Raw genomic sequence first — 13,989 nt, 5'->3', positions numbered from 1 at the left:
ATTAACCATCCTCCTCTTCTACTTAAGCATCACTGTTGAGGTGAGCCACTGTTACCAACAGTGTGTCATTTCTTTCAGATGTGCTTTGGTAAAGGAAAGCTTAAAACTTACAAAGATGACTCAGAACTGTTGGCATAAGGCTCTTTAAAATGAGGGATGTTCTCTGCTAAAGTAACTACAGGCACTCCTGCTTAACAGCTCTCAAAGAAGCTGACATGTGACAGCAAAAGGCAAAAATATATCATCAAACAATAGTCTACTACATTATGATCCTTGTGCAGGAGACAGAAAGACACTTTACAGAGCACCTGGAGAAAATGTTTCTGAAGGAGTATGTTTTCAGTGTTTCTCTTCTCTCCTCTGGATAGTCTGTTCAAAGATACGATGATGAAACAGCCTGAGGCTAGCTGTCTTTTCTTAGGACTGCATTAAAAATGCAGGCCAGAAGGAACATACCCTACCACCAAGCACCATGATACTTTCTAGTAGAGAAGGTTATATGTGGACTCAAAAGGACTCGGGAACTAGACGTAAGAGAACATAGATTTAGGGTTGATTCTACCACCAATTAGTGGTGACCAGATCACTTGTCTCATTTCAGGACAGAAAATGGCTTTATCCTATCTGCCTTCTCAGATATGTTGTACAGATAAACTGGGAAATATAAATAAAGTATTTTGAAATGTATATGCATTCAAATATTACAGTTGTAATGATGATACAGCCTGTGGATTGCTATTTTGTACCATTTGGCCCTAAGAAGAGCCTCAAGAATCAGATCCCTTTTGAAAGCAGACATTTAATTAAAAAGCCAAAATTCATTCCTAAAACTGCTGATACCACCAGATACTTCTGATGTAGCAAGGTAACAAGTTAATCATGGAAAAGTTACCATGACAGGGTGGGCAGAAGACCAGTTAAGTGATTTTTTTCTTAAAGACACATGGAAACAGACTATAACGTTGCACAATCTATTTCCTAAAAGAAGGTGCTCTGGCAAAAGCTTTCAAGGACATAAGAATGGGAAAAGACAGGTAAAATTACTTTATCTCCAGCTACTTTCTTTCACTGTACATCTCTTCAGAGGCTAGTCCTAAACTACCAGATGTGTAAGATTTAAAAAGACACTTGCTATGTTATAAACAGTGATGAATTTCTTTTTAATCCAAAACTAAGTACTATTACTGAGATGCTGCAGACCTCAGAGTCCTGTTCAATAGAGATGCATAAATTATCACAGTATTACAAGACTGACAGATAACACTGTTTCTGAGGAATCTGAGTTTTTTAGGTATGTTCACTAACACTCATAACGAGTCAGGCTTGCATTATCCTAGGGTTATCCTCTAGCAGACCTCTAGCCAGAAGGTAACAGACTTAAGAGTCTGAAGAGGGTATTAACCCCTGGGAGGGCCTTTAATATTACCTAGCCTAAAACCTCAAAGATATGAAAAGTGAGGCTCAGACAGTTTAAGTGACTTGCTTCCCAAACATCATTGAGGAAGTTGATAATCAATCTAAAATTAAACTCAGCTCTCTTAATTCAACCCTGAAATCCTCCCGGTTCATTTCTCTTATCAGCTTTTGTCTTTGTGTGCATAGACCAGGCAACAGACCCAAAAATCCTCACTGAGCCCCCTGCTTTCTACAGCCTCATTACTCTGGGTCTCTTCTATTTCCCATTCCCTGGCCTGCTTTTTTTATTTTTTTTTGGTGTGTGTGTGTGTGTGTGTGTGTGTGTGTGTGTGTGTGTGTGTGTGTGACTGGGGGTTTGGACTCAGGGCTTCATGTTTGCAAAGTAGGCACTCTACTGCTTGAGCCACAACTCCAGTTCATTTTGCTGTGGTTATTTTTGATATGGGATCTCACAAACTATTTACCTGTTCTATTCCCTGGCCTTAATCAATGGAATAGGGGCACCAAAGAATACCATTAAGCCTGAGCCCAGAAAAGCAGTGCTTCCCTCTCAGATAATATACACATTGGGAAAAGGAAGGAGAGCTTGGAAAGCAGGCAGCAGAAAGAATCTCACAGCTCACAGTAACAAATAATTGGCGCCATCTCTTGTAGGTGTTTTGAATAAGGTCTCGTGTACAAATTACTGGTGCAGGTCAACAAGAGTGCTTCTGATCTGGGGTTGTAGTGGTCCCATTTTTCTCATATGCAGTGGGAACAGTTCCACAAAGAACAGCAGGCCCCATGAAAACACATTGGTCCACAGACAAAGGAACACCAAAAGGAAGGTTATGAACCTTTCCACAAACATGCATAAGCCCCTCTTCTCATAACTTCCCTCAAAGTTGAAAATGACCTTGAAAAACTCATTAAATTTATGTCCCAGGGTTTGTTGGATTAAAACACATGAACCAACCCCCACGAACACTTCCAAACTTTACTATATTGGAGAATCACTTGAAAATCTTGTAGAAAATGCAGACTCTTGGGCCACACCTGACTTGTACATTATAGCAAAAGAATGAATTAATCTTAGCCCGGGAAGCTGCACATTTTCAAATGATTTTTTTTTTATGGGACTGGAGTTTGAACTCAGAGTTTCACACTTGCAAAGCAGGCACTTTACCTTGAGTCACACCTCCAGTTCATTTTGCTCTGGCTATTTTGGAGATGGGGTCTGGTGAACTATTTGCCCAGACTGGCCTCACATGGCAATCCTGTCAGTTTCAGCCTCCCAGATAGCTAGGATTACAGACATGAGCCACCAGCACCCAGCTTGATCTAGGTGATTTTGATGAATGTGCTTCACAAACCACAAAGTGAAACCACTGCTTTACCTCTAACAGAACCTTTCTGATAACAGATTATCTAATAGATACATGTCAGAGCCTTCCTACTTGCACACCTGCACAAGGGCAAACTAATGTTCTTTATTCCATCTAGAAAGACAACATGGTGATAGAAAGTTCTCAAGCCTAGCTGCACATGAGAATCGCCTAGAAAGCTTTAAAAATATACTGGAGTGGATGTGGCTCAGTGGCAGAGTGTGTGCTTAGGATACCCCAGGTTCTGGGTTCAATCCTAACACCAAAAAAAGTACAGAGATGTGAGCCCCACTCAGTCCAAGAAAATCAGAATCTCTGAGGATGAGGTTTGGGCACTTTAAAGCTCTCCAGGGAATTTATTGTGCAACAGGTTGAGAGTCACTGATCTCCCAAGAGAGCAGTCTAGAAATGTCTACTGACTTCTCACCAACCAAATCTAGGAATGTCATCATTTAAGTGATCCATCAACATACAGATCTTTGCTGGGCATGATGATGCAAGGCTGTAATCCTAGCTACTCTAGAGCTGGAGACCAGAAGGATCATGACCCAGGCCAGCCCAGGCAAAAAGTTTGCAAGATGTCATCTTAACCAATGGCTGGACAAGGTGGCATGTGTCTGTCATCCTAGCTATGAAGAGAAGCACAAATAGGAGGATCACAATCCAAACATAAAATGAAATCATATCTCAAAAATAACAAACATGTACACACTAAAAGGGATGATGGAGTGGCTCAAGTGGTAGAGCACCTGCTTATCAAGCATGAGGCCCTGAATTCAAACCCCAGTACCGCATTTACATACAGTATATACATACATGTAATTTGCTTAAGTTTGTTAAGCAAAGTTTTTCACTGGAAAACTTTTGTTTTATATAAGTATATCTATTTCAGATATACTTGTGCATTATATATTATATTATATATTCATATATGTATGCATTATACATATTGCTCACTCTTTATCCTCTTAGCATTTGGTACACCCAAATTGAGGGTTGAATTCCCTTTATACCTACCCCAGATTTCCTCTCGGTGAACTGGAAGTCCACTGTGAAAATCCACAAAGAGGAAAAGTAGCAGAGTTGGTCCCTGAGGGTCCATATTCTGAGACTGATTTCCCTCACTGGATTCAACCTGATAACTGACATCAGGGAGCATAAAATCTAAAGGACAAGATGCAAGACAATTTTCTAAGGTAAGCAAAGCCCTCAGAATGTTAAGTGACTAAAGAACCTATGTCCTCAGCATATAGGAATAGATCTAAACTTGAGCATTCAGCTGGGTGTGGTGGTCATGCTGTAGTTCCAGCACTCAGGAGAATGATCCAAGATGATCGAGAGAGTTTGTGACCAGCCTGGGCTACACAGTGAGACCCTGTGTAAAAACATAAATAAATAAATGCTTCTTCAGAAGGAAGGAATATTAAAAGCACCCTGAGTCAAGATGAGTGGGAAACCATCCTAATAAACACTTTTGGATTTAAAAAATTAAAACGAAAAATAAATTTGAATATTCGGTCTACCCCTGAACTTGTTTCTCTATCCACATGATGGAAACTAGTAATAGTAACCCATGGGAGTATAAAGCAACAACTGGATGTGTAAAACACAAACCCAATAGCACTCCTTTGCATTTACTGGGAAGCATTACACAATAAATTCATTTATTTCTTACTCAACTTTCTAAGGCAGGTAAAGCTAGTTAGAGGCTGAGGTCAGATTTAAACCTGAATAATGATAATGAGAGCAGCTAACTTGTAACAGGTGATTTGTGCTGTTCACCAGGTGTCATATTAAACTAACATTTAGACTATACATAACCCTCCTGGTAGACCTATTCTTATTACTTCTCACAGAGAAGAAAAGGGGTGCAGACAGGTTAAATACCTTGCCCAGCGTGAGCTGGTAAAAGGTGAAACAGACGTAGACCATGCCAGACTGACTCCAAAAACTGCTATGCTTTTAGCCCCAATATTATGTGAAGCTTGTATTATAGGGCCTATCTTCACTTTCTGTCAGAATGATCATTTAGAATGCTGTCAATATAATCCCACATTCCAGAGCTGTACAGAGAAGTACTTTCATGTGGATCCTGGTTCTTAGAGAAATGAAGGTGGGAGATGAGGGGATGTTTTCTACATTATTCATTTCCTAAGTTAATTGAGCAAGTTCAGGCATTGTAAATTGGAAGAAAAAAAAAAGGAAACCATCAAGTCTGAAAATAAAAAATGAAAGAGACATAGAAACCCCTAGAAATTTACCAAGGTCTGCCCTCTATTCAAGATACCAACAGCATAACATCTCACCTGTTAAGACCAAATATTGTTTCCTTGCAAAACTACTTACATCCAGAGACCCAAGGACACTTCCTCTCATCCCATCCTCTAGAATAACTACACACTCAAGACTAAAAGAGCCTTCTCTGGAGGCTCACTTCTGAGGTAGAGATTCTATCATTTGCCTCACCCCCGCCGCCGACACACACACCTCTTAGACACTGCCCTGTCCCAGAAAGCTTCAGTCTTCTCATACCAATCCTTACTCTAGAACACCTCTTCCCCACTGGTCATCTTTCTTAGGTCCAAATGACCAGATTACCCTCCAAGTTTCAAAGGAATCTAGCTAACAACTGTCAAGCTCAGAATTATAAGCCTAATAGACATAAGCCATGGTTGCATAGTCCTATTTCCCAGTTTTATTTATTGGTTTAGTTATTTGCCATCCAACTTTTAGTATAACTCACCCAAAGTTAATCTGGTTAGGCCCTTCATGACTAACACGGCTTCCTAGATTTAATGCTATTTTATCTGGCATTTACATTGAGTTTTAATTTTTTTTCTAAGTAATTTTATTTATGCTTCCTCATTTCCTTAGGAAGCACTTCTCTTCCACAACAGCTCATGGTAGTCATTGTCAGCTGCCCCAAACTGACAAATTAAGGTACAACAGAAACCTTCTGAACAAGTCCCTAGAAAAAGGAACAGGAGTAGAGGCAGCAGAAGTAAGAGGAGAACCAGAATCAAGCTGCAATGCCAAAACAGTTAGTCTCTGATTAAGCTTTGCCTATGTGATGCATTAGCCTCATTCCAAGTGGACTCTCAAACTTGGCCAAACCCCTACCCCCTAACCAAGCCATAAGATCATCGGGTCCTATTTTTACATACATCTTCTATTTATATTCCTTCATTTCTCAAATATTCTTCAGGTTTCTTCATTTCTGTGCAAAAAGAAGATATACCTCTATCCAAATTGAGATCCAAATTGGGCACCACACACAAGTGATATTTTTTCCAGTCTATGAAGTAAGAGGTGTCTTTGAAGACAGAGGTACTTGGCTGCTCCCAACTTGGCAATATCAGAGGCAGACCCAAAGGTCCATATAGAAATATGTACAGTAGCTAAAGAAAACTGCCAAATTTTAGTTTCTTATGACTATGCATTCACTGTATAAAACAACATAACACCATGTGGTTCACCCTCCCAGAAATAAACAAGTGTCTATAAAATTACATGTTAAGCCTTTTCTACACTGAGGGCAAGTGTGAAGCACCAGAGATAGATCCACTGGGATCCTTGGAAGTTTATCTAGATTTAATGAATGCAAGATGCAGGTAAAATATTACAACAGTTTACTTACTCATCTTATTCATCTGATCATTGCTTTGAGTTGTACCACAGGCTAAGCACTGTGCTAAGTTCTAGGGGTAAAAAATGAATATCTAGATTTATTATCTGTCAACTTTACCATATTTATAGTATGGAAGACAGATATAAACCCAGCAAACTGTAATACAATGTAATAGAAGTATATAAAAAGAAACATTTTCTAGGAAGTACTTGAGTACATTTGTCCAACCAAGACAAAGGAAGGTAGGGCTCTGAAATGTTTCCTTCTCTGGACTTTTGCTTCCTACTCTCACTCTCCAAATCGGGGTTTCTCAACACCAGCACTACTGACACTCGTGGAAGGGGCTGTCCTGTATACTGTAGGATGTTTAACAGCATCCCTGGCCTCTACCCACTAGATGCTGATAGCACCCCTGCTAACACAAACCCCTCCACAACAATCAAAAATGTCCCCAGACACTGCCAAATATCCTCAGAGGGCAAAAACACTCATTAAAAACCACAGCCTATCCTTTTTTTGTTTTTGTTTTTGTTTTTGTTTTGGGGTTTTTTTTTGCCTCCTGAAACAAGGCTAAAGAGACCAGGATTTTTTTTTCTTAATGTGTTTTCACTTTATGTAGTTTCTATCATTGTTTTCATGGTAAACATAAGGCATTCAGAGTAAGCATAAGGCATTAAGTTTGCCATTTTCAGAAACTGAAATCCTGCCAGAGTTTTCAGTTCTATGTCTTCATTAAAATATTATTCCGGTGTGGGGCACAGTGGTTCACACCTATAATCCTAGCTACTTGGGAGGCAGAGATTGGAAGGATCATCCAAAGCCAGCCCAGGCAAAAAGTTTGAGAGACCCCCATTTCAATCAATAAAAGCTGGATGTAGTGGTACCCAACTGTCATCCCAGCAACACAGGGAGCATAAATAGGAGGATCATGGTCCAGGCTGGCCCAGGCATAAATGCAACACCCTATTTGAAAAATACCTACAGGAAAAGGAGTTGAGGGTATGACAAAAGAGATAGAGCACCTGCCTGCAACTACAAGGCCCTAGTTCAAACCCCAGTCCTTCCAAAAAAAACACATCACCTCAGGGCCAGGCCTGGTGGACATCCCTGTAATCCCTGCTATTCAAGAGGAAGGAATAGGAGGACTGTGGTTGGAGACCAGCCTGAGCAAAAAAGTTATCAAGATCCTATTTCAAAAAAAAGTGGGGGAAAAGCTGGACATGCAATCCCAGCTACTTAGGAGGTGGAGGAAGGAATATGAACATACAGGGTCAGCCCTAGACAAAAATGAGAGCCCCTATCTGAAAAATAAACTAAAAAAAGGGCTGAGGCCAGGTGTGGCTCAAATGTTACAGTACTTGCTGCCCTGAGTTCCAGCTTCATAACCATGAATGGAGGGTGGGTGGTAGTATCACCTCATCAGAGTCTTTGCTGACCATATTTAAAGTAACATTCCCATCATTCTAAAACTGCCCACCTATTTAATTCACTTATCACTACCTAATACTTGATATTTGTTAAATTTTCCCACTAAAATGGATAGGAAGAAAAATTTTCTGTCTTATTTCTTCTAGAAAATGGAGTGAGGAGGAAGAGGAAACTTTTATTCTTTATACCCTTCTGTAACTATCTAGATAGTAAGGCATGATTTAAAATATAATATGCCATACAGTTTTTTTCTGTTCTGCTCCTTCCTCCTCCCTAAAAGATACTATTAGCTGACATCAATCATATCATGCATCTTCTGTTCTTGTCTTTTACACTGTTCTATACCTTAATTTACTCCTATATAATCATATAACAACATATATATAGTATATAGTTAGTTTTCGGGATTTTTTGTTTGTTTGTTTGTTTGTGGTACTAGGGTTTGAACTCACAGCCTCAAGTTTGAACTATGCCCTAAACCTGGGCACTCTACCTTTTTGAGTCACTTTACCAGCCCATAATAACTAAATTTATTGAGCACTTACTATGTGTCAGAAAGTATGGCAGGGGCTTCACATAGTTATTTCTAAAAAACAAACAACCCCCTAAAGAACAACAAAACCTTAGGAGGAAAAAATAAACAACTGTATGAAATACTATTATCTCCATTTTAAAGCTAAGGAAATAAAGAGTTAGGCTGATAAAGTCAGTTGCCTCCATCACACAGCTCATTAGTAATAAAGCAGCATTTATACTCCCGTACCATGCTTTCAGCATAGCACTACAATACATTTATGTATGGGATAAAATAAGATTCCATAAATCTTTATCTCTAAATCTAACTACTTCCATCTTACAGACTTTATCTACACAGTTGCTTGCTATCATAAAGGATGTCCTGCAGGCACCATTAACTTAACATGTTCAAGATAAACTTATCTTCTCTATTCCTCAGATCTGCTATTAATGTTTTGTATTTTGCTGACAGCATCATTACTCAGCCATCCATGGAAATTATTTTTTAAGATTTTAAATTAACAGTTTCATTTAAGAAAATTTACATATCATACAATTCAGCCATTTTAAATGCATAACCAAATGGATTTTAGTATATTCAAAGAGTTGGGCAGCCACTAACATACTCAATTTTAGATTTTCAGTATCCCAAAAAGGTTCCCCCGTCTACTCTTTGCCACTATAGATTTGACCATTCTGGATATAGAAATATTGTGTGTGTGTGTGTGTGTGTGTGTTACTGGATTTTGATCTCAAGGCCTTATGCTTGCTAGGCAGACATTCCCGCAGCCCAACACAGAAACCTTGACATCAACTTTAGCCATTCCTTGTCCCAACTCTCTGAACTGCAGTAACTAATTGTATATCTCAATACCTTGATTCCTTCTAGTGGTAAGGAATCAATGTAATTGCCTGTCTCTGCCTACTGCACTTTTAATTCAGGTACTTACTAGCTCTTAACCCAGTTCATTTACTTATTTATCTAGTAATTACTAACTGTTGTCTCTCATCCTGCACAATGCTGTGAGATACTCCTGCCAAAGCATTTGATGGTTTCCCATTATACAGAGAATAAAGGACAGGCTCCTGAGTGTGACCCTCAAGATCTACCACATTCAACTCCAACTATTTTTCAGCCTCATCTCCTTTTTTTTTTTTTTGAGACAGGGTCTTGCTATGTAGCCCCTAGGCTGGCCTTGAATTAAAAATCTTCTGTCTTTCCTCCTGAATACATTTCTCCTTGCACCATCCATTTCATACTTCAGTCATATTAACTAATATGAAAAATGTATCATATTTTGTAGTTTTCAGTTTCCTGGCAAAATTTTCAAACTTAGTTTTTATATTGACTTACATGCTTTTATACAAATCAAATATGCTTCTAGATAAAGGATTCACATAAAAAGGCTTCCCTAAAATTGGAATATAAAAACCCATCTTCAAAACGGCAATTGTATGGAACATGTCATTAAAAGGATATGGAAACTGAAGAAATCCTGTTCAGCTGGCTGGAAAAGACCTTTGGGCTGGGGCATAGAGCAGCAGCTGGAGTCAGTATGAGTTCTCCCAAGAAGTCCATGCTAGCCATGTCATCAGGAATGAAAAGTGTTACTGGATGTCCTAGCACAGGGTGAATTCTGCTGCAGTGTACTTCAGCTGTACTGAATTTTTGTCTACTGTCAAAAAAGACAAGACAAATTAAATTTTTTCCCCTCTTAAGAAATCACTTAACAGGGCTTTCCAAATTCCTTTTATAACTACTCTAGCATATGCATAACCACATAACCCACAATACCAGTTTTGTTGGCAAAAGTAACTTCTTTCTCACTTAAGGAATCATAGTAATGGGCAGAGTAGAAAAACTGACATTTCAGAGATATCATGGCTCTTGATTTTTGCTGTCTCTAATGGAAATTTCCTATTCTCAAAAGTGTATTTCCTCCACCAAAATTACTGTAATATTCCAAGAAGTTTCTGAGATCATTCAAAGATCAGCATTGTATAATGAATGGGGTCCATGAGTCACAAATGGCCTAAAACTGGGCCCATGATACTTAGAAGACTGCTCTCACACATGTACCTTCCCTTGCACAGATTTGTGGTTACTATTTAATAGAAGTAATGAGGAAAAATTAGGCTATCATTCTTTCCAAGAAAGAATCTAGTGGAATTTTCTGTTTGCTTACTTTCCAAAAACTCTTTTCTAAACAGAAGAAATACTCTAAACTCTTTCCTCTCCCTCTAATCAGGTCACCCAAGGAAACATGTCCTCAGGCATTGGTTCAGAGGCTTAAACTCTTGGCAGTAAAGTTATGATAATCAGTTGTTCATCTCTAGGGACTAGACAGTGCTACAGGATTTTTTTTTTAATTGTGTTTTCTTTTGTTTGTTGGTTTGGTTGGCTGGTTTCTGGAGGTCTCAGGGTTGAGCTCAGGGCCTTGTGCTTGCTAGGCAGGCTCTCTACCATTTGAGCCATACCCCCGGTCTTGCTTTATACCTGGGCTGTCCTGGACCACAATCAAAATATCACATATATTTATGCTGGTATAACAGGTGTATACCACCATGTCCAGCTTTTTTTTTTTTTTTTTGCACTGTGGTTTGAACTCAGGGCTTTGTGCTTGCAAAGCAGGTGCTACAGCTTAAGCCACACCTCCATTTTGTTCTAGCTATTTTGGAGATGGAGAATCTCAAAAACTATTTGCCTGGGCTGGCCCTGAACTACAATCCTCCTGATTTCGGCTTCCCAAGTAGCTAGATTGCAGGCATGAGCCACCAGTCCCCAGTGAGCCCAGGAGTTTTTGAGATCAGCCTGGGCAACATAGTGAGACTCTTTCAAAAAAAAGAAAAGAAATGACGAGTCAGACTATTTTCAACTTCTGCCTACATTCATACACATAACAGGAGCAAAACACAGAAAGGGATAACAATGCTTTTGCCTTCACCTCACATAATGCTGATAGTTTACGACAAGAGCAATTCCATTCAACAGGTTCAAAGTGGGTTCATTCTCTACCCTGCAAAACAAACAAAAGCTATGCCATCTCTCAAGTCAATGTCTGTTTGGGACAAATTTTAGTCATGATTACTACCACATCAGAGATTACTAAAATGCAGTAACCAAATAATAAAAAGGACAAAGTCAATTTTTAAGTTCACCCTCTCTAGTGAAGGGGTAAAACATGAAAAGTTTCGATGAATTTACTCATTAAAAGGATGTGAGGGCCTCGGAAAATTAGTTTTTAGGTGACTTGCTCAAGAAACCAATCTAAACCTATTGAAAATAGGACAGTAATCCCTGAGAAACATTGCAGAGCCATAACATCACCTTAAGCCATGGACTTACCCAAAGATCTCTGTGGAGAGAATTCCATTTATCTTAACATTGAAATTAAATCTGATCTGGAAAACAATAAATGAGATGTGAAACTTTACAAGGCACTATAGAGATGAAACCCTAACCCCTAAAGGAAAAGGATATTCTTTACTTTAAAATTAATATGATTTTAACTGGGAAATCATAATTATATATATTAATGAGGTACAATGTGATTTTTTAAATTTTTATTGTTTTAGTATTCATATGTGCATACAATGCTTGGGTCATTTCTCCCCACAATGTGATATTTTGATATACGTATATAATATGGAATGATAAATCAAGCTGATTAACATATCCATCACCTAACTTACTTATTTTTTTGTGGTGAGACATTTGGCATTTACTTTCTTGGCTATTCTGAAATATATAATACAATTTTATTAACTATAGTCACTCTGCTGTGCAATTATATAGATTCAGCTTGACATGAGTGTGGTCATCTTGAGTCATAAATGCCATGAATGCCCCAGAGTAACCCTAGTTGGTTTTTCCTGAATCTTCTCCCAGAAAACTATAATAGGCTAAAAAAAAAAAAAATTTAAGCCATACACGTAGCTTTACAACTGGCCCCTGGCCCCAGGGATGTGCCTGACTCTTTGATATTATCTTAAGGTAAACCAGGTACATTCCAGCTAGGAAGAAGTCACTTTGTCCTAACTCATATATCTGTCCCTTTGTGACCCAAATTGTGGGGATCTAACTGGTTTTTACTGTTACCCAGGACCATACTTCTGTCCAGTAAGTCCCTCAATAAACTGTACTCTACACAATCTTTTTTTTTTTTCTCAGTTTTAGGTTTTGAACTCAGGGCCTCACACTTGCTAGGCAGTTGCTCTACCACTTGAGCCACTCTGCCAGCCCTTTTTTTGTGTTGGGTATTTTCAAAACAGGATCTTATGAACTGTTTGCCTGGGCAGGCTTCAAACTGTGATCCTCCTGATCTCTGTCTCCCAAGTAGCTAGTATTACAGGCATGAGCCACTGGCACCTGGCTATACTGTATACAATCTTAGATTTGTCTCCTTTTCTTTCTTCAATTTCACAGCATGTTGGGTCCAGTTCTCATACACTAGGACTGTGTTGTTACAGAACAGCAATAGATCCCCAAAACTTATTCTTCTTGTCTAGATGAAACTTTGTATCCCTTGACCCTATTCCCTCCTCTAGCCATCCTCCAGCCTCTGATAACCACCATTCTTTTCTCTACTTCTATGAATTCCACTTTTTTAGATTCCACACATAAGTGAGATCATGCCATACTTGATTTTCTGTGCCTGGCTCATTTGAATGGATAAAGAAAGTGTGGTATGTATACACAATGGAAAACTATCCTTAAAGAAGGAAATCCCTTGCAACAAAATGGATGAACCTGGAGAAAAAGGATATTTTTTATAATTTTTTTCATTTGTACTTTTATTAAACATAATATTTGCCTGTGCCAAATTCCGAGTTGTAAATATATTGAGTCCTATACTACATTTGTAGGTGGTCTCAAATTACCAAGAAAGGCCCCTTTGCCTTTCTATCCCTTCTCTTTTTAAAGGAACTACCAATTTTATTTCTGTGTTCTGAAAAGTAACACAGTGAATGCTCAAATATCAAGAGAGTTTAAGGTAAAAAGTGGTTGGGGGTTTAGGATGAGTGTTCTCCTTTGTTGTGACACCTGGTACACTCAATCCTTCTTTCTGTTACACTATGTTGATATTTTAAGTGGCTCCTGCAGAAATTAAGTGTGGTTAGTTTACAAAATTCAGGTGGCTGTGGCATTGAGGTCTGTTTTCATTGAATACTCTTTAAATAAAGGATGGGTTTATCATTCTGTGCTTTTGCCTTTGCTTTGTCTTCTCTCCAATTTATACCATTATTCTAATTATTCCCTACCTTCAATTTATAGTCTCTTTGCTACGTAACATAAGATCACAAGAGACTCTAGAGCCAGGTTGCCTGGGTTCAAATCCTTACACTGCAAGTTACTCAACCTCTGAATGATAGTTTTCTCAGCTAGAAAACAGGGATGATGATGACAAAATCTACTTCATAAGGAATTTTATAAGGATTAAGTAAATGAGTGTGTAGAGACATTTAGACTAGTGAGTGACTAGCAAACAATAAACATGTAACCCTGTTGAAGACAGAAAAAGTAGGAAGACAGTGCTAGAAAAGGGGGAAGCTATATGACATACTTAGCTGTGTTCATCTTTATAAATACATCTAGTTACAGATAAAAATTTTTAGCTCATCGGTGTTCAAGATATT

General features: G+C 38.6%; 1 protein-coding gene across 1 annotated transcript in view; it reads right to left on the bottom strand.

The window, feature by feature from the left end:
- The window catches only part of Top6bl (TOP6B like initiator of meiotic double strand breaks), a 50,041-nt gene that overhangs the window by 18,234 nt on the left and 17,818 nt on the right, over positions 1 to 13,989 (bottom strand). The window contains exons 4-8 of the mRNA XM_074064660.1: positions 11,699 to 11,754; positions 11,298 to 11,369; positions 9,833 to 10,028; positions 6,019 to 6,169; positions 3,798 to 3,944 (exon numbers count right to left, since the gene is read on the bottom strand). Of these exons, the coding sequence (XP_073920761.1) occupies positions 3,798 to 3,944; positions 6,019 to 6,169; positions 9,833 to 10,028; positions 11,298 to 11,369; positions 11,699 to 11,754 (622 nt within the window). The remainder of the gene's footprint in view (positions 1 to 3,797; positions 3,945 to 6,018; positions 6,170 to 9,832; positions 10,029 to 11,297; positions 11,370 to 11,698; positions 11,755 to 13,989) is intronic.

Source organism: Castor canadensis, chromosome 1 (assembly GCF_047511655.1).
Source record: "Castor canadensis chromosome 1, mCasCan1.hap1v2, whole genome shotgun sequence".
Classification (NCBI taxonomy): Eukaryota; Metazoa; Chordata; class Mammalia; order Rodentia; family Castoridae; genus Castor; species Castor canadensis.
This window is presented reverse-complemented; position numbering and strand designations above follow the sequence as displayed.